General features: G+C 45.2%; 1 protein-coding gene across 1 annotated transcript; it reads right to left on the bottom strand.

The window, feature by feature from the left end:
• Positions 1-338: 338 nt before the first annotated feature.
• LOC141302364 (uncharacterized) lies at positions 339-4,901 on the bottom strand. The gene is made up of 5 exons (XM_073832410.1): positions 4,655-4,901; positions 3,601-3,778; positions 3,353-3,492; positions 1,866-2,743; positions 339-437 (listed from the first exon to the last, which is right to left on the bottom strand). Exons 1-5 carry the CDS (start codon positions 4,899-4,901, stop codon positions 339-341), a joined length of 1,542 nt encoding a protein of 513 aa, XP_073688511.1.
• Positions 4,902-19,292: the final 14,391 nt, after the last annotated feature.

The following is a 19,292-nucleotide window of genomic DNA, read 5'->3' as shown; positions in this document are numbered from 1 at the left end:
TCTTGCTGTGTTCTAAGGGGTTGACGGAATGAAATCGCTGGAACATTTACATTTTAAAAGGCCGTATTTATTTTCATTTTCCGCTCCACACCTTCAGTGGATATGCCTTAAACGGGGCATTATTTTTCGTACGTGACCTGTGGTTAGAGGCATTGTTGTAACGGGTGAATAAGCAAAGGGAAGCAAAAGCAGTGTAAACCAGTTTATTGTAGTAGATGATGATGATGATACAAACAGAATGAGTGAAAGTCTCTCGGTTGGGTGAGGCAGGGGCAAGATGGTGCTGGTGATGTAAGGTGAAGATCCAGGTGACGGTGAAACACACAAACGAGACACGGTCACAATAATCCCACGAAGACGATCACATACACATCCAGACTGACACGAACTCCACGAACACGAACTCCAAGGAACACGAACAGCACAGTGACAGAGAACTAGAAGAATCATCTGACGGGGAAACAGAGGAATGAGTGAGTTTATGTAGAGACCGTAAATGAGTGGCACCTGGTGAGTGTAACGATCGGCAGCTGCGCTGATGAGCATGACGTACACCACAGTCACACACACACATCACGGGACCTGAGAACACAGCGGATGTGTGAACCGTGACAGTACCCCCTCCCCTAGGAACGTCCCCTGACGTTCCCAGCCATCTGTACCTGTTGATTAAAGTCATCAATAAGGGAGTGATCCAGGATGTCTCTGGCAGGCACCCAACTTCTCTCCTCCGGACCGTAACCTTCCCAGTCCACCAAGTACTGAAATCCGCGTCCCCTTCGCCTAGAGTCCAGAATACGGTTGACCGAATAGGTAGGCTCCCCGTCTACGAGCCGCGGCGGTGGGGGAACCGGGGTGGGCGGATTAATGCGTGCAAAAAACACGGGCTTAATTTTGGAAACATGAAACACGGGATGAATTCTCCTGTACACTGGAGGGAGATTGAGGCGGACTGCCACCGGACTAATGATTTTGGTGACAGCAAACGGGCCAATAAATTTGGGAGCCAGTTTATTCGACACGGATCGGAGAGGAATGTTTTTTGTAGAAAGCCACACTTTAGAACCGACGACGTATACGGGAGGCCTAGACCGGTGGCGATCGGCTTTGGCCTTGGTGCGCGCTCCCACCTGGACTAGAGTCTCTCGGGCTCTAGTCCAGGTACGATGGCACCTCTGGACGAAGGCGTGAGCGGAGGGGACCGCGACTTCGGATTCCAGACTGGGAAAAATAGGTGGCTGGTACCCTATGCTACATTCAAATGGGGATAGGCCCGTGGAAGATACTGGCAACGAATTGTGGGCGTACTCCACCATAGAAAGTTGTTGGCTCCAGGAGGAAGGATTTCTGGTGACCATACATCGTAATGCTCTCTCCAAATCTTGGTTGGCTCTCTCAGTTTGCCCATTGCTTTGAGGATGGAACCCCGAAGAGAGACTAACAGTGGCCCCCAGAAGTCTACAAAACTCTCGCCAAAATTTGGACACAAATTGGGGTCCTCTGTCGGAGACCACGTCTGTCGGGAGGCCATGTAACCGAAAGACGTGGTCCACGACTGCCAACGCTGTCTCCTTGGCTGACGGTAATTTGGGCAAGGGAATGAAATGAACCGCCTTCGAGAATCGGTCCACCACGGTCAAAACTACCGTGTTACCCTGGGAGGGTGGGAGGGCGGTAACAAAATCTAGTGCGATATGGGACCAGGGTCTCGAAGGGATTGGCAGCGGTTGGAGGAGCCCATCTGGGGGTCTGTTAGAAGTCTTACCAGTGGCACAAACTGAGCAAGCCAAAACAAAACTGCGAACATCACGAGCCATAAGTGGCCACCAAAATCTTTGTTTAACCAAATGTAAGGTGCGACTTACCCCTGGATGACAAGCCACATTGGAACAATGTCCCCACTGGATAACTTTGGACCGTAGACTGTCTGGCACAAACAAACGGTTAGGTGGGCAACCGGCCGGAGGCGTTACCCCATGTAAGGCTGTCTTAACCTTCGATTCGACCTCCCAATTGAGGGCAGAGACAATAAGTGTCTCAGGAAAAATACCCTCGGGAGTAGACGGGCGATCGGAGCGGTCAAAAATACGTGACAAAGAATCGGGTTTGATATTTTTGGAACCCGGGCGGTACGAGAGAGTAAAATCAAAACGTCCGAAGAAAAGAGCCCACCGAGCCTGCCTAGAGTTCAGTCTTTTAGCGGTTCTGATATATTCCAGGTTCTTATGATCTGTCCAAACGATAAAAGGTACCCCCGACCCTTCTAACCAGTGGCGCCATTCCTCCAATGCTAGCTTGACTGCCAACAACTCTCTGTTACCAATATCATAATTTGTTTCGGCTGGCGACATGCGATGTGAAAAAAACGCGCAGGGATGCATCTTGTCGTCCGCGGGTGAGCGCTGTGAAAGCACCGCACCTACCCCCACCTCTGACGCATCGACCTCCACCACGAACTGACGTGATGGATCAGGGGTTACCAGGATGGGAGCCGAAACAAAGCGGCTTTTGAGGTTGGCAAACGCAGCCTCGGCTGCGTCTGACCACCTGAACGTCGTTCTGGGGGAGGTCAAGGCAGTCAGAGGTGCGGCTAGTTGGCTGAAGTTGCGAATGAAACGCCGGTAGAAATTGGCAAACCCCAGAAACCTCTGTAGGGCCTTACGGGAATCTGGGCTTGGCCAATCCACCACAGCCTTAACCTTCTCGGGATCCATGCGCATACCCTCAGACGACACGATGTACCCTAAGAAAGGAACAGACTGTGCATGAAAATCGCATTTCTCCGCCTTGACAAAAAGCCCATTCTCTAGCAGCCTCTGAAGCACTCGTCTGACGTGTTGCACATGTTCCTGGAGAGAAGAAGAAAAAATCAATATGTCGTCCAGGTAGACATATATGAACTGATCTACCATATCTCGCAACACGTCATTCACGAGTGCCTGAAAGACCCCTGGGGAGTTGGACAAGCCGAAGGGCATGACCAAGTATTCAAAGTGCCCCCTGGGGGTGTTGAAGGCGGTCTTCCATTCATCACCCCTCCTGATGCGGACCAAATGATAAGCATTCCTTAAATCCAATTTTGTAAAGACCGACGCTCCCTGCAACCTCTCAAAGGCTGAAGATATTAACGGCAAAGGATAAGTATTCTTTACCGTAATATTGTTCAGCCCTCGGTAATCAATACAAGGCCGCAGAGATCCGTCTTTCTTCCCCACAAAAAAGAACCCCGCCCCCGCTGGTGAAGAGGAGGGGCGAATGAACCCCGCTGCTAGAGAATCAGAAATATATTTCTCCATAGCCTCTCTCTCAGGAACTGAGAGTGAATAAAGTTTGCCCTTAGGCGGAGACGTACCTGGCAGTAACTCTATAGCACAGTCATAGGGACGATGAGGAGGGAGAGAAGCAGCCCGAGACTTACTGAACACTTCCTTCAGGTCGAGGTACTCCGCGGGCACGTTACACAGATCCGCTGCCTTCTCCTGAAACACAGAGCTAGAAACAGACGGACAAGCAGACACAAGACAAGATTCATAACACTTAATGCTCCACTCAGACACAGATTTAAGCTGCCAATCGATACGGGGATTATGCTTGGTGAACCAGGGGTGTCCTAAGACAATGGGTGCATGGGGGGAGTCCAAAATGTAAAATGGGATACTCTCACTGTGGTTGCCAGACACAGTGAGAGTTATGGAATCAGTGATGAGGGTGATGTCAGGAAGGGACTGTCCGTTGAGTGCGTGGACGGCAATAATGTCAGTGAGGGGGAGGAGGGGAACTTGATGGTGACGTGCAAAAGTAATGTCCATAAAATTACCCTCAGCTCCCGAATCCAACAGTGCAGAACAGTGAAGAGAACGGTTGGACCATCTTAACCTAACCGGAAGGAGCGTGGAGGTAGCACTGGATGAGGTCTTAGCAGCGGAGATCCCACCCGACAGTAGCCTCGACCTTACTGCCGGGCTGGGCCTTTTACTGGGCATGAAAAAGCAAAATGTCCGGCGGCCCCGCAGTAAAGACAGAGGCCCTGGGATCTCCGCCTCTCCTTCTCCTCCCGGGTAAGCCGAGCTCTACCGACCTGCATGGGCTCGGGATCGTAGACGTGACCGACCGCGCCCTCGCCGCTGGCTCGAGGTGGTCCTCTCTCCACAGGGGGGAGCCGAGCGGGTAACCACCGCCGCTCGGCCCGGGAGAGTCGAGAGTCTACCCGCATGGCCAGACTGATGAGGCCGTCCAGGGTGGCGGGTAGTTCCAGGGCATAAATCTCCTTCTGGACGCGGTCAGCCAACCCATGCAGGAACATGTCCCACTGCGCCTCCTCGTTCCACTGACACTCCGCCGCGAGGGTGCGGAAGTCGATGGAGTAATCCGAGACGGATCTCTCCCCCTGCTTGAGATCCGCCAAGACCCGCGCGGCCTCTCTCCCGGTGACCGCGCGGTCAAACACCCCTCTTCATCTCGTCGGCGAGTGTCGTGAACGAGGAACAACAAGGATCCTGATTTTCCCACACCGCCGTTCCCCACAGTGCCGCCCTCCCAGACAGTAAGGTGAGCACGAACGCCACCTTGCTCTCCTCGCTAGTGAACGTACGCGGTTGTAATGCGAAATGCATCGAACACCTAGCGAGGAAAGCTCGGCAGAAGTTCGGCTCACCAGTGTAGATCTCCGGGGTGGGAAGGCGGGGCTCGTACTGTGGGGCTGCGCCAGATGGTGTAGGAAGAACGAGCGGGGCGGGCGGTGTGGGTGGCGCAGCGGGAAGTCGAAGTTGTTGCATCCGTTGGTTGAGCTCGGACACCTGCCCCACAAGAGCTCCAATAGCCTGAGCTTGACCATCCAACCGAGAGACACATGCCTGCATGAATTCCTCCGCAGTGGGTTGAGGTGTGCCTGCTGCTTCCATTGTGGTCAGATGATTCTGTAACGGGTGAATAAGCAAAGGGAAGCAAAAGCAGTGTAAACCAGTTTATTGTAGTAGATGATGATGATGATACAAACAGAATGAGTGAAAGTCTCTCGGTTGGGTGAGGCAGGGGCAAGATGGTGCTGGTGATGTAAGGTGAAGATCCAGGTGACGGTGAAACACACAAACGAGACACGGTCACAATAATCCCACGAAGACGATCACATACACATCCAGACTGACACGAACTCCACGAACACGAACTCCAAGGAACACGAACAGCACAGTGACAGAGAACTAGAAGAATCATCTGACGGGGAAACAGAGGAATGAGTGAGTTTATGTAGAGACCGTAAATGAGTGGCACCTGGTGAGTGTAACGATCGGCAGCTGCGCTGATGAGCATGACGTACACCACAGTCACACACACACATCACGGGACCTGAGAACACAGCGGATGTGTGAACCGTGACAATTGTTGCTTGTTAGTAAGACATATGGCATAATAAATTATGTTCTTGGGCATAATTTGCAAGCTAACATGCTCTACAAGTCATATCTTATATTTAACCTAAATATAAATGATTTTAATCTGTATTTTTGTGCGTCCTCTATTAAATCACCCTTTATGAGTAGTGCGCATGCGCACAAATGCCTAAGGGAACTTTCTGAGTATGACGTAAGAGGGAACCTGTGCTAAATCAAACAGAAAATACAGCGAAATGACAGGGAACAAAAAATATTAAATGAGTGATTATATGTTCAATACAGTTGCATTTTTTTGAGAACTCTAATCAGTTAAATAGCATAAGTTATTAGTTGGTGAGGTCTTTAACAACAGCCGTACTTTGTTGAACTAACGTGGTTCAAACGATGAGACCATATGAAACAGTCTTTACTAGCTTATTCGTTTCCACAAAAATGCAGCACAAATAAGCAAGCATTTTAACGTTTTAAATACACTAATCTACTATTATTGTTCAATCGCTGAAGTGTTTTTTTTTTTTTAATGCCTTTAAAATAAGTAGTTTTGTGAACACGGACGAAGAAACGCCAGCCCCGAAGCTCATCCGTAAACCACATAAAACAGCTCATATGCGCTTAGCTCTTTAAAATGATAATCTGTTTACATTGTGTACAGTCGCTGGACTGTTTTTATTTAAATGCTTTTAAAAGAGGCTTAGTGATGTAGTTCGCAGACCGAGAGCTCGGAGCCTTGACTCTCATGTCTGTACAACAGAAAACACTGGCTGAAGGCAGCTCTCTCCGTTTTAAATAAAACTACTTGCAAACACCTGAGTTTAGCTCTTGCTGTGTTCTAAGGGGTTGACGGAATGAAATCGCTGGAACATTTACATTTTAAAAGGCCGTATTTATTTTCATTTTCCGCTCCACACCTTCAGTGGATATGCCTTAAACGGGGCATTATTTTTCGTACGTGACCTGTGGTTAGAGGCATTGTTGCTTGTTAGTAAGACATATGGCATAATAAATTATGTTCTTGGGCATAATTTGCAAGCTAACATGCTCTACAAGTCATATCTTATATTTAACCTAAATATAAATGATTTTAATCTGTATTTTTGTGCGTCCTCTATTAAATCACCCTTTATGAGTAGTGCGCATGCGCACAAATGCCTAAGGGAACTTTCTGAGTATGACGTAAGAGGGAACCTGTGCTAAATCAAACAGAAAATACAGCGAAATGACAGGGAACAAAAAATATTAAATGAGTGATTATATGTTCAATACAGTTGCATTTTTTTGAGAACTCTAATCAGTTAAATAGCATAAGTTATTAGTTGGTGAGGTCTTTAACAACAGCCGTACTTTGTTGAACTAACGTGGTTCAAACGATGAGACCATATGAAACAGTCTTTACTAGCTTATTCGTTTCCACAAAAATGCAGCACAAATAAGCAAGCATTTTAACGTTTTAAATACACTAATCTACTATTATTGTTCAATCGCTGAAGTGTTTTTTTTTTTTTTTTTTTTTTTTTTTAATGCCTTTAAAATATGTAGTTTTGTGAACACGGACGAAGAAACGCCAGCCCCGAAGCTCATCCGTAAACCACATAAAACAGCTCATATGCGCTTAGCTCTTTAAAATGATAATCTGTTTACATTGTGTACAGTCGCTGGACTGTTTTTATTTAAATGCTTTTAAAAGAGGCTTAGTGATGTAGTTCGCAGACCGAGAGCTCGGAGCCTTGACTCTCATGTCAGTACAACAGAAAACACTGGCTGAAGGCAGCTCTCTCCGTTTTAAATAAAATTACTTGCAAACACCTGAGTTTAGCTCTTGCTGTGTTCTAAGGGGTTGACGGAATGAAATCGCTGGAACATTTAAATTTTAAAAGGCCGTATTTATTTTCATTTTCCGCTCCACACCTTCAGTGGAGTGGAATGCCTTAAACGGGGCATTATTTTTCGTACGTGACCTGTGGTTAGAGGCATTGTTGCTTGTTAGTAAGACATATGGCATAATAAATTATGTTCTTGGGCATAATTTGCAAGCTAACATGCACTACAAGTCATATCTTATATTTAACCTAAATATAAATGATTTTAATCTGTATTTTTGTGCGTCCTCTATTAAATCCCCCTTTATGAGTAGTGCGCATGCGCACAAATGCCTAAGGGAACTTTCTGAGTATGACGTAAGAGGGAACCTGTGCTAAATCAAACAGAAAATACAGCGAAATGACAGGGAACAAAAAATATTAAATGAGTGATTATATGTTCAATACAGTTGCATTTTTTTGAGATCTCTAATCAGTTAAATAGCATAAGTTATTAGTTGGTGAGGTCTTTAACAACAGCCGTACTTTGTTGAACTAACGTGGTTCAAACGATGAGACCATATGAAACAGTCTTTACTAGCTTATTCGTTTCCACAAAAATGCAGCACAAATAAGCAAGCATTTTAACGTTTTAAATACACTAATCTACTGTTATTGTTCAATCGCTGAAGTGTTTTTTTTTTTTAATTTATTTTTTTTAATGCCTTTAAAATATGTAGTTTTGTGAACACGGACGAAGAAACGCCAGCCCCGAAGCTCATCCGTAAACCACATAAAACAGCTCTTATGCGCTTAGCTCTTTAAAATGATAATCTGTTTACATTGTGTACAGTCGCTGGACTGTTTTTATTTAAATGCTTTTAAAAGAGGCTTAGTGATGTAGTTCGCAGACCGAGAGCTCGGAGCCTTGACTCTCATGTCAGGACAACAGAAAACACTGGCTGAAGGCAGCTCTCTCCGTTTTAAATAAAACTACTCGCAAACACCTGATTTTAGCTCTTGGTGTGTTCTAAAAGGGGTTGTCGGAATGAAATAGCTGGAACATTTAAATTTTAAAAGGCCGTATTTATTTTCATTTTTCCGCTCCACCCCTTCAGTGGAGTGGAATGGCCTAAACGGGGCATTATTTTTCGTACGTGACCTGTGGCATTGTTTCGTGTTAGTAAGACATATGGCTTAATAAATTATGTTCTTGGGTATAATGTGCAAGCTAACATGCAGTACAAGCAATATCCTACGTTTAACCTAAATATAAATGATTTTATTCAGTATTTTTGTGCGTCCTCTATAAAGCACCATTTATGAGTAGTGCGCATGCGCACAAATGCCTAAGGGAACTTTCGGAGTATGACGTAAGAGGGAACCTGTGCTAAATCAAACAGAACATACAGCGAAATGACAGGGAACAAAACATATTAAATGAGTGATTAGGTGCCTTGTTCAATACAGTTGCTTTTTTTTTTTTTTTGAGAACTCTAATCAGTTAAATAGCATAAGTTATTAGTTGGTGAGGTCATTAAAAACGGCCGTACTTTGTTGAACTATGTGGTTCAAACGATGAGACCATATTCATGAAACAGTCTTTACTAGCTAATTCGTTTCCACAAAATTGCAGCAAAAATAAGCAAGCATTTTAACGTTTTCAATACACTAATCTACTAGTACTGTTCAATCGCTGGAGTGTTTTTATTTTTTATTTGTTTAAATGCCTTTAAAATATGTAGTTTTGTGAACACGGACGAAGAAACGCCAGCCCTGAAGCTCATCAGTAAACCATATAAAACAGCTCACATGCGCTTAATATAGCTCTTTAAAATGATATTATGTTTACATTGCGTACAGTCGCTGGAGTGTTTTTATTTAAATGCTTTTAAAAGAGGCTCAGTGATGTAGTTCGCAGACCGAGAGCTCGGAGCCTTGACTCTCATGTCTGTTTAACAGAAAACACTGGCTGAAGGCAGCTCTCTCCGTTTTAAATAAAACTACTTGCAAACACCTGAGTTTAGCTCTTGCTGTGTTCTAAGGGGTTGACGGAATGAAATCGCTGGAACATTTACATTTTAAAAGGCCGTATTTATTTTCATTTTCCGCTCCACACCTTCAGTGGATATGCCTTAAACGGGGCATTATTTTTCGTACGTGACCTGTGGTTAGAGGCATTGTTGCTTGTTAGTAAGACATATGGCATAATAAATTATGTTCTTGGGCATAATTTGCAAGCTAACATGCTCTACAAGTCATATCTTATATTTAACCTAAATATAAATGATTTTAATCTGTATTTTTGTGCGTCCTCTATTAAATCACCCTTTATGAGTAGTGCGCATGCGCACAAATGCCTAAGGGAACTTTCTGAGTATGACGTAAGAGGGAACCTGTGCTAAATCAAACAGAAAATACAGCGAAATGACAGGGAACAAAAAATATTAAATGAGTGATTATATGTTCAATACAGTTGCATTTTTTTTGAGAACTCTAATCAGTTAAATAGCATAAGTTATTAGTTGGTGAGGTCTTTAACAACAGCCGTACTTTGTTGAACTAACGTGGTTCAAACGATGAGACCATATGAAACAGTCTTTACTAGCTTATTCGTTTCCACAAAAATGCAGCACAAATAAGCAAGCATTTTAACGTTTTAAATACACTAATCTACTATTATTGTTCAATCGCTGAAGTGTTTTTTTTTTTTTTAATGCCTTTAAAATAAGTAGTTTTGTGAACACGGACGAAGAAACGCCAGCCCCGAAGCTCATCCGTAAACCACATAAAACAGCTCATATGCGCTTAGCTCTTTAAAATGATAATCTGTTTACATTGTGTACAGTCGCTGGACTGTTTTTATTTAAATGCTTTTAAAAGAGGCTTAGTGATGTAGTTCGCAGACCGAGAGCTCGGAGCCTTGACTCTCATGTCTGTACAACAGAAAACACTGGCTGAAGGCAGCTCTCTCCGTTTTAAATAAAACTACTTGCAAACACCTGAGTTTAGCTCTTGCTGTGTTCTAAGGGGTTGACGGAATGAAATCGCTGGAACATTTACATTTTAAAAGGCCGTATTTATTTTCATTTTCCGCTCCACACCTTCAGTGGATATGCCTTAAACGGGGCATTATTTTTCGTACGTGACCTGTGGTTAGAGGCATTGTTGTAACGGGTGAATAAGCAAAGGGAAGCAAAAGCAGTGTAAACCAGTTTATTGTAGTAGATGATGATGATGATACAAACAGAATGAGTGAAAGTCTCTCGGTTGGGTGAGGCAGGGGCAAGATGGTGCTGGTGATGTAAGGTGAAGATCCAGGTGACGGTGAAACACACAAACGAGACACGGTCACAATAATCCCACGAAGACGATCACATACACATCCAGACTGACACGAACTCCACGAACACGAACTCCAAGGAACACGAACAGCACAGTGACAGAGAACTAGAAGAATCATCTGACGGGGAAACAGAGGAATGAGTGAGTTTATGTAGAGACCGTAAATGAGTGGCACCTGGTGAGTGTAACGATCGGCAGCTGCGCTGATGAGCATGACGTACACCACAGTCACACACACACATCACGGGACCTGAGAACACAGCGGATGTGTGAACCGTGACAGTACCCCCTCCCCTAGGAACGTCCCCTGACGTTCCCAGCCATCTGTACCTGTTGATTAAAGTCATCAATAAGGGAGTGATCCAGGATGTCTCTGGCAGGCACCCAACTTCTCTCCTCCGGACCGTAACCTTCCCAGTCCACCAAGTACTGAAATCCGCGTCCCCTTCGCCTAGAGTCCAGAATACGGTTGACCGAATAGGTAGGCTCCCCGTCTACGAGCCGCGGCGGTGGGGGAACCGGGGTGGGCGGATTAATGCGTGCAAAAAACACGGGCTTAATTTTGGAAACATGAAACACGGGATGAATTCTCCTGTACACTGGAGGGAGATTGAGGCGGACTGCCACCGGACTAATGATTTTGGTGACAGCAAACGGGCCAATAAATTTGGGAGCCAGTTTATTCGACACGGATCGGAGAGGAATGTTTTTTGTAGAAAGCCACACTTTAGAACCGACGACGTATACGGGAGGCCTAGACCGGTGGCGATCGGCTTTGGCCTTGGTGCGCGCTCCCACCTGGACTAGAGTCTCTCGGGCTCTAGTCCAGGTACGATGGCACCTCTGGACGAAGGCGTGAGCGGAGGGGACCGCGACTTCGGATTCCAGACTGGGAAAAATAGGTGGCTGGTACCCTATGCTACATTCAAATGGGGATAGGCCCGTGGAAGATACTGGCAACGAATTGTGGGCGTACTCCACCATAGAAAGTTGTTGGCTCCAGGAGGAAGGATTTCTGGTGACCATACATCGTAATGCTCTCTCCAAATCTTGGTTGGCTCTCTCAGTTTGCCCATTGCTTTGAGGATGGAACCCCGAAGAGAGACTAACAGTGGCCCCCAGAAGTCTACAAAACTCTCGCCAAAATTTGGACACAAATTGGGGTCCTCTGTCGGAGACCACGTCTGTCGGGAGGCCATGTAACCGAAAGACGTGGTCCACGACTGCCAACGCTGTCTCCTTGGCTGACGGTAATTTGGGCAAGGGAATGAAATGAACCGCCTTCGAGAATCGGTCCACCACGGTCAAAACTACCGTGTTACCCTGGGAGGGTGGGAGGGCGGTAACAAAATCTAGTGCGATATGGGACCAGGGTCTCGAAGGGATTGGCAGCGGTTGGAGGAGCCCATCTGGGGGTCTGTTAGAAGTCTTACCAGTGGCACAAACTGAGCAAGCCAAAACAAAACTGCGAACATCACGAGCCATAAGTGGCCACCAAAATCTTTGTTTAACCAAATGTAAGGTGCGACTTACCCCTGGATGACAAGCCACATTGGAACAATGTCCCCACTGGATAACTTTGGACCGTAGACTGTCTGGCACAAACAAACGGTTAGGTGGGCAACCGGCCGGAGGCGTTACCCCATGTAAGGCTGTCTTAACCTTCGATTCGACCTCCCAATTGAGGGCAGAGACAATAAGTGTCTCAGGAAAAATACCCTCGGGAGTAGACGGGCGATCGGAGCGGTCAAAAATACGTGACAAAGAATCGGGTTTGATATTTTTGGAACCCGGGCGGTACGAGAGAGTAAAATCAAAACGTCCGAAGAAAAGAGCCCACCGAGCCTGCCTAGAGTTCAGTCTTTTAGCGGTTCTGATATATTCCAGGTTCTTATGATCTGTCCAAACGATAAAAGGTACCCCCGACCCTTCTAACCAGTGGCGCCATTCCTCCAATGCTAGCTTGACTGCCAACAACTCTCTGTTACCAATATCATAATTTGTTTCGGCTGGCGACATGCGATGTGAAAAAAACGCGCAGGGATGCATCTTGTCGTCCGCGGGTGAGCGCTGTGAAAGCACCGCACCTACCCCCACCTCTGACGCATCGACCTCCACCACGAACTGACGTGATGGATCAGGGGTTACCAGGATGGGAGCCGAAACAAAGCGGCTTTTGAGGTTGGCAAACGCAGCCTCGGCTGCGTCTGACCACCTGAACGTCGTTCTGGGGGAGGTCAAGGCAGTCAGAGGTGCGGCTAGTTGGCTGAAGTTGCGAATGAAACGCCGGTAGAAATTGGCAAACCCCAGAAACCTCTGTAGGGCCTTACGGGAATCTGGGCTTGGCCAATCCACCACAGCCTTAACCTTCTCGGGATCCATGCGCATACCCTCAGACGACACGATGTACCCTAAGAAAGGAACAGACTGTGCATGAAAATCGCATTTCTCCGCCTTGACAAAAAGCCCATTCTCTAGCAGCCTCTGAAGCACTCGTCTGACGTGTTGCACATGTTCCTGGAGAGAAGAAGAAAAAATCAATATGTCGTCCAGGTAGACATATATGAACTGATCTACCATATCTCGCAACACGTCATTCACGAGTGCCTGAAAGACCCCTGGGGAGTTGGACAAGCCGAAGGGCATGACCAAGTATTCAAAGTGCCCCCTGGGGGTGTTGAAGGCGGTCTTCCATTCATCACCCCTCCTGATGCGGACCAAATGATAAGCATTCCTTAAATCCAATTTTGTAAAGACCGACGCTCCCTGCAACCTCTCAAAGGCTGAAGATATTAACGGCAAAGGATAAGTATTCTTTACCGTAATATTGTTCAGCCCTCGGTAATCAATACAAGGCCGCAGAGATCCGTCTTTCTTCCCCACAAAAAAGAACCCCGCCCCTGCTGGTGAAGAGGAGGGGCGAATGAACCCCGCTGCTAGAGAATCAGAAATATATTTCTCCATAGCCTCTCTCTCAGGAACTGAGAGTGAATAAAGTTTGCCCTTAGGCGGAGACGTACCTGGCAGTAACTCTATAGCACAGTCATAGGGACGATGAGGAGGGAGAGAAGCAGCCCGAGACTTACTGAACACTTCCTTCAGGTCGAGGTACTCCGCGGGCACGTTACACAGATCCGCTGCCTTCTCCTGAAACACAGAGCTAGAAACAGACGGACAAGCAGACACAAGACAAGATTCATAACACTTAATGCTCCACTCAGACACAGATTTAAGCTGCCAATCGATACGGGGATTATGCTTGGTGAACCAGGGGTGTCCTAAGACAATGGGTGCATGGGGGGAGTCCAAAATGTAAAATGGGATACTCTCACTGTGGTTGCCAGACACAGTGAGAGTTATGGAATCAGTGATGAGGGTGATGTCAGGAAGGGACTGTCCGTTGAGTGCGTGGACGGCAATAATGTCAGTGAGGGGGAGGAGGGGAACTTGATGGTGACGTGCAAAAGTAATGTCCATAAAATTACCCTCAGCTCCCGAATCCAACAGTGCAGAACAGTGAAGAGAACGGTTGGACCATCTTAACCTAACCGGAAGGAGCGTGGAGGTAGCACTGGATGAGGTCTTAGCAGCGGAGATCCCACCCGACAGTAGCCTCGACCTTACTGCCGGGCTGGGCCTTTTACTGGGCATGAAAAAGCAAAATGTCCGGCGGCCCCGCAGTAAAGACAGAGGCCCTGGGATCTCCGCCTCTCCTTCTCCTCCCGGGTAAGCCGAGCTCTACCGACCTGCATGGGCTCGGGATCGTAGACGTGACCGACCGCGCCCTCGCCGCTGGCTCGAGGTGGTCCTCTCTCCACAGGGGGGAGCCGAGCGGGTAACCACCGCCGCTCGGCCCGGGAGAGTCGAGAGTCTACCCGCATGGCCAGACTGATGAGGCCGTCCAGGGTGGCGGGTAGTTCCAGGGCATAAATCTCCTTCTGGACGCGGTCAGCCAACCCATGCAGGAACATGTCCCACTGCGCCTCCTCGTTCCACTGACACTCCGCCGCGAGGGTGCGGAAGTCGATGGAGTAATCCGAGACGGATCTCTCCCCCTGCTTGAGATCCGCCAAGACCCGCGCGGCCTCTCTCCCGGTGACCGCGCGGTCAAACACCCTCTTCATCTCGTCGGCGAGTGTCGTGAACGAGGAACAACAAGGATCCTGATTTTCCCACACCGCCGTTCCCCACAGTGCCGCCCTCCCAGACAGTAAGGTGAGCACGAACGCCACCTTGCTCTCCTCGCTAGTGAACGTACGCGGTTGTAATGCGAAATGCATCGAACACCTAGCGAGGAAAGCTCGGCAGAAGTTCGGCTCACCAGTGTAGATCTCCGGGGTGGGAAGGCGGGGCTCGTACTGTGGGGCTGCGCCAGATGGTGTAGGAAGAACGAGCGGGGCGGGCGGTGTGGGTGGCGCAGCGGGAAGTCGAAGTTGTTGCATCCGTTGGTTGAGCTCGGACACCTGCCCCACAAGAGCTCCAATAGCCTGAGCTTGACCATCCAACCGAGAGACACATGCCTGCATGAATTCCTCCGCAGTGGGTTGAGGTGTGCCTGCTGCTTCCATTGTGGTCAGATGATTCTGTAACGGGTGAATAAGCAAAGGGAAGCAAAAGCAGTGTAAACCAGTTTATTGTAGTAGATGATGATGATGATACAAACAGAATGAGTGAAAGTCTCTCGGTTGGGTGAGGCAGGGGCAAGATGGTGCTGGTGATGTAAGGTGAAGATCCAGGTGACGGTGAAACACACAAACGAGACACGGTCACAATAATCCCACGAAGACGATCACATACACATCCAGACTGACACGAACTCCACGAACACGAACTCCAAGGAACACGAACAGCACAGTGACAGAGAACTAGAAGAATCATCTGACGGGGAAACAGAGGAATGAGTGAGTTTATTTAGAGACCGTAAATGAGTGGCACCTGGTGAGTGTAACGATCGGCAGCTGCGCTGATGAGCATGACGTACACCACAGTCACACACACACATCACGGGACCTGAGAACACAGCGGATGTGTGAACCGTGACAATTGTTGCTTGTTAGTAAGACATATGGCATAATAAATTATGTTCTTGGGCATAATTTGCAAGCTAACATGCTCTACAAGTCATATCTTATATTTAACCTAAATATAAATGATTTTAATCTGTATTTTTGTGCGTCCTCTATTAAATCACCCTTTATGAGTAGTGCGCATGCGCACAAATGCCTAAGGGAACTTTCTGAGTATGACGTAAGAGGGAACCTGTGCTAAATCAAACAGAAAATACAGCGAAATGACAGGGAACAAAAAATATTAAATGAGTGATTATATGTTCAATACAGTTGCATTTTTTTGAGAACTCTAATCAGTTAAATAGCATAAGTTATTAGTTGGTGAGGTCTTTAACAACAGCCGTACTTTGTTGAACTAACGTGGTTCAAACGATGAGACCATATGAAACAGTCTTTACTAGCTTATTCGTTTCCACAAAAATGCAGCACAAATAAGCAAGCATTTTAACGTTTTAAATACACTAATCTACTATTATTGTTCAATCGCTGAAGTGTTTTTTTTTTTTTTTTTTTTTTTTAATGCCTTTAAAATATGTAGTTTTGTGAACACGGACGAAGAAACGCCAGCCCCGAAGCTCATCCGTAAACCACATAAAACAGCTCATATGCGCTTAGCTCTTTAAAATGATAATCTGTTTACATTGTGTACAGTCGCTGGACTGTTTTTATTTAAATGCTTTTAAAAGAGGCTTAGTGATGTAGTTCGCAGACCGAGAGCTCGGAGCCTTGACTCTCATGTCAGTACAACAGAAAACACTGGCTGAAGGCAGCTCTCTCCGTTTTAAATAAAATTACTTGCAAACACCTGAGTTTAGCTCTTGCTGTGTTCTAAGGGGTTGACGGAATGAAATCGCTGGAACATTTAAATTTTAAAAGGCCGTATTTATTTTCATTTTCCGCTCCACACCTTCAGTGGAGTGGAATGCCTTAAACGGGGCATTATTTTTCGTACGTGACCTGTGGTTAGAGGCATTGTTGCTTGTTAGTAAGACATATGGCATAATAAATTATGTTCTTGGGCATAATTTGCAAGCTAACATGCACTACAAGTCATATCTTATATTTAACCTAAATATAAATGATTTTAATCTGTATTTTTGTGCGTCCTCTATTAAATCCCCCTTTATGAGTAGTGCGCATGCGCACAAATGCCTAAGGGAACTTTCTGAGTATGACGTAAGAGGGAACCTGTGCTAAATCAAACAGAAAATACAGCGAAATGACAGGGAACAAAAAATATTAAATGAGTGATTATATGTTCAATACAGTTGCATTTTTTTGAGATCTCTAATCAGTTAAATAGCATAAGTTATTAGTTGGTGAGGTCTTTAACAACAGCCGTACTTTGTTGAACTAACGTGGTTCAAACGATGAGACCATATGAAACAGTCTTTACTAGCTTATTCGTTTCCACAAAAATGCAGCACAAATAAGCAAGCATTTTAACGTTTTAAATACACTAATCTACTGTTATTGTTCAATCGCTGAAGTGTTTTTTTTTTTTTATTTATTTTTTTTAATGCCTTTAAAATATGTAGTTTTGTGAACACGGACGAAGAAACGCCAGCCCCGAAGCTCATCCGTAAACCACATAAAACAGCTCTTATGCGCTTAGCTCTTTAAAATGATAATCTGTTTACATTGTGTACAGTCGCTGGACTGTTTTTATTTAAATGCTTTTAAAAGAGGCTTAGTGATGTAGTTCGCAGACCGAGAGCTCGGAGCCTTGACTCTCATGTCAGGACAACAGAAAACACTGGCTGAAGGCAGCTCTCTCCGTTTTAAATAAAACTACTCGCAAACACCTGATTTTAGCTCTTGGTGTGTTCTAAAAGGGGTTGTCGGAATGAAATAGCTGGAACATTTAAATTTTAAAAGGCCGTATTTATTTTCATTTTTCCGCTCCACCCCTTCAGTGGAGTGGAATGGCCTAAACGGGGCATTATTTTTCGTACGTGACCTGTGGCATTGTTTCGTGTTAGTAAGACATATGGCTTAATAAATTATGTTCTTGGGTATAATGTGCAAGCTAACATGCAGTACAAGCAATATCCTACGTTTAACCTAAATATAAATGATTTTATTCAGTATTTTTGTGCGTCCTCTATAAAGCACCATTTATGAGTAGTGCGCATGCGCACAAATGCCTAAGGGAACTTTCGGAGTATGACGTAAGAGGGAACCTGTGCTAAATCAAACAGAACATACAGCGAAATGACAGGGAACAAAACATATTAAATGAGTGATTAGGTGCCTTGTTCAATACAGTTGCTTTTTTTTTTTTTTTGAGAACTCTAATCAGTTAAATAGCATAAGTTATTAGTTGGTGAGGTCATTAAAAACGGCCGTACTTTGTTGAACTATGTGGTTCAAACGATGAGACCATATTCATGAAACAGTCTTTACTAGCTAATTCGTTTCCACAAAATTGCAGCAAAAATAAGCAAGCATTTTAACGTTTTCAATACACTAATCTACTAGTACTGTTCAATCGCTGGAGTGTTTTTATTTTTTATTTGTTTAAATGCCTTTAAAATATGTAGTTTTGTGAACACGGACGAAGAAACGCCAGCCCTGAAGCTCATCAGTAAACCATATAAAACAGCTCACATGCGCTTAATATAGCTCTTTAAAATGATATTATGTTTACATTGCGTACAGTCGCTGGAGTGTTTTTATTTAAATGCTTTTAAAAGAGGCTCAGTGATGTAGTTCGCAGACCGAGAGCTCGGAGCCTTGACTCTCATGTCTGTTTAACAGAAAACACTGGCTGAAGGCAGCTCTCTCCGTTTTAAATAAAACTACTTGCAAACACCTGAGTTTAGCTCTTGCTGTGTTCTAAGGGGTTGACGGAATGAAATCGCTGGAACATTTACATTTTAAAAGGCCGTATTTATTTTCATTTTCCGCTCCACACCTTCAGTGGATATGCCTTAAACGGGGCATTATTTTTCGTACGTGACCTGTGGTTAGAGGCATTGTTGCTTGTTAGTAAGACATATGGCATAATAAATTATGTTCTTGGGCATAATTTGCAAGCTAACATGCTCTACAAGTCATATCTTATATTTAACCTAAATATAAATGATTTTAATCTGTATTTTTGTGCGTCCTCTATTAAATCACCCTTTATGAGTAGTGCGCATGCGCACAAATGCCTAAGGGAACTTTCTGAGTATGACGTAAGAGGGAACCTGTGCTAAATCAAACAGAAAATACAGCGAAATGACAGGGAACAAAAAATATTAAATGAGTGATTATATGTTCAATACAGTTGCATTTTTTTTGAGAACTCTAATCAGTTAAATAGCATAAGTTATTAGTTGGTGAGGTCTTTAACAACAGCCGTACTTTGTTGAACTAACGTGGTTCAAACGATGAGACCATATGAAACAGTCTTTACTAGCTTATTCGTTTCCACAAAAATGCAGCACAAATAAGCAAGCATTTTAACGTTTTAAATACACTAATCTACTATTATTGTTCAATCGCTGAAGTGTTTTTTTATTTATTTATTTATTTTAATGCCTATATAATATGTAGTTTTGTGAACACGGACGAAGAAACGCCAGCCCCGAAGCTCATCCGTAAACCACATAAAACAGCTCATATGCGCTTAGCTCTTTAAAATGATAATCTGTTTACATTGTGTACAGTCGCTGGACTATTTTTATTTAAATGCTTTTAAAAGA

The sequence above is a fragment of the Garra rufa genome, unplaced genomic scaffold (assembly GCF_049309525.1).
Source record: "Garra rufa unplaced genomic scaffold, GarRuf1.0 hap1_unplaced_001, whole genome shotgun sequence".
Classification (NCBI taxonomy): Eukaryota; Metazoa; Chordata; class Actinopteri; order Cypriniformes; family Cyprinidae; genus Garra; species Garra rufa.
The sequence above is the reverse complement of the archived record's forward strand: the minus strand, read 5'-3'. Positions and strand labels throughout refer to the sequence as shown.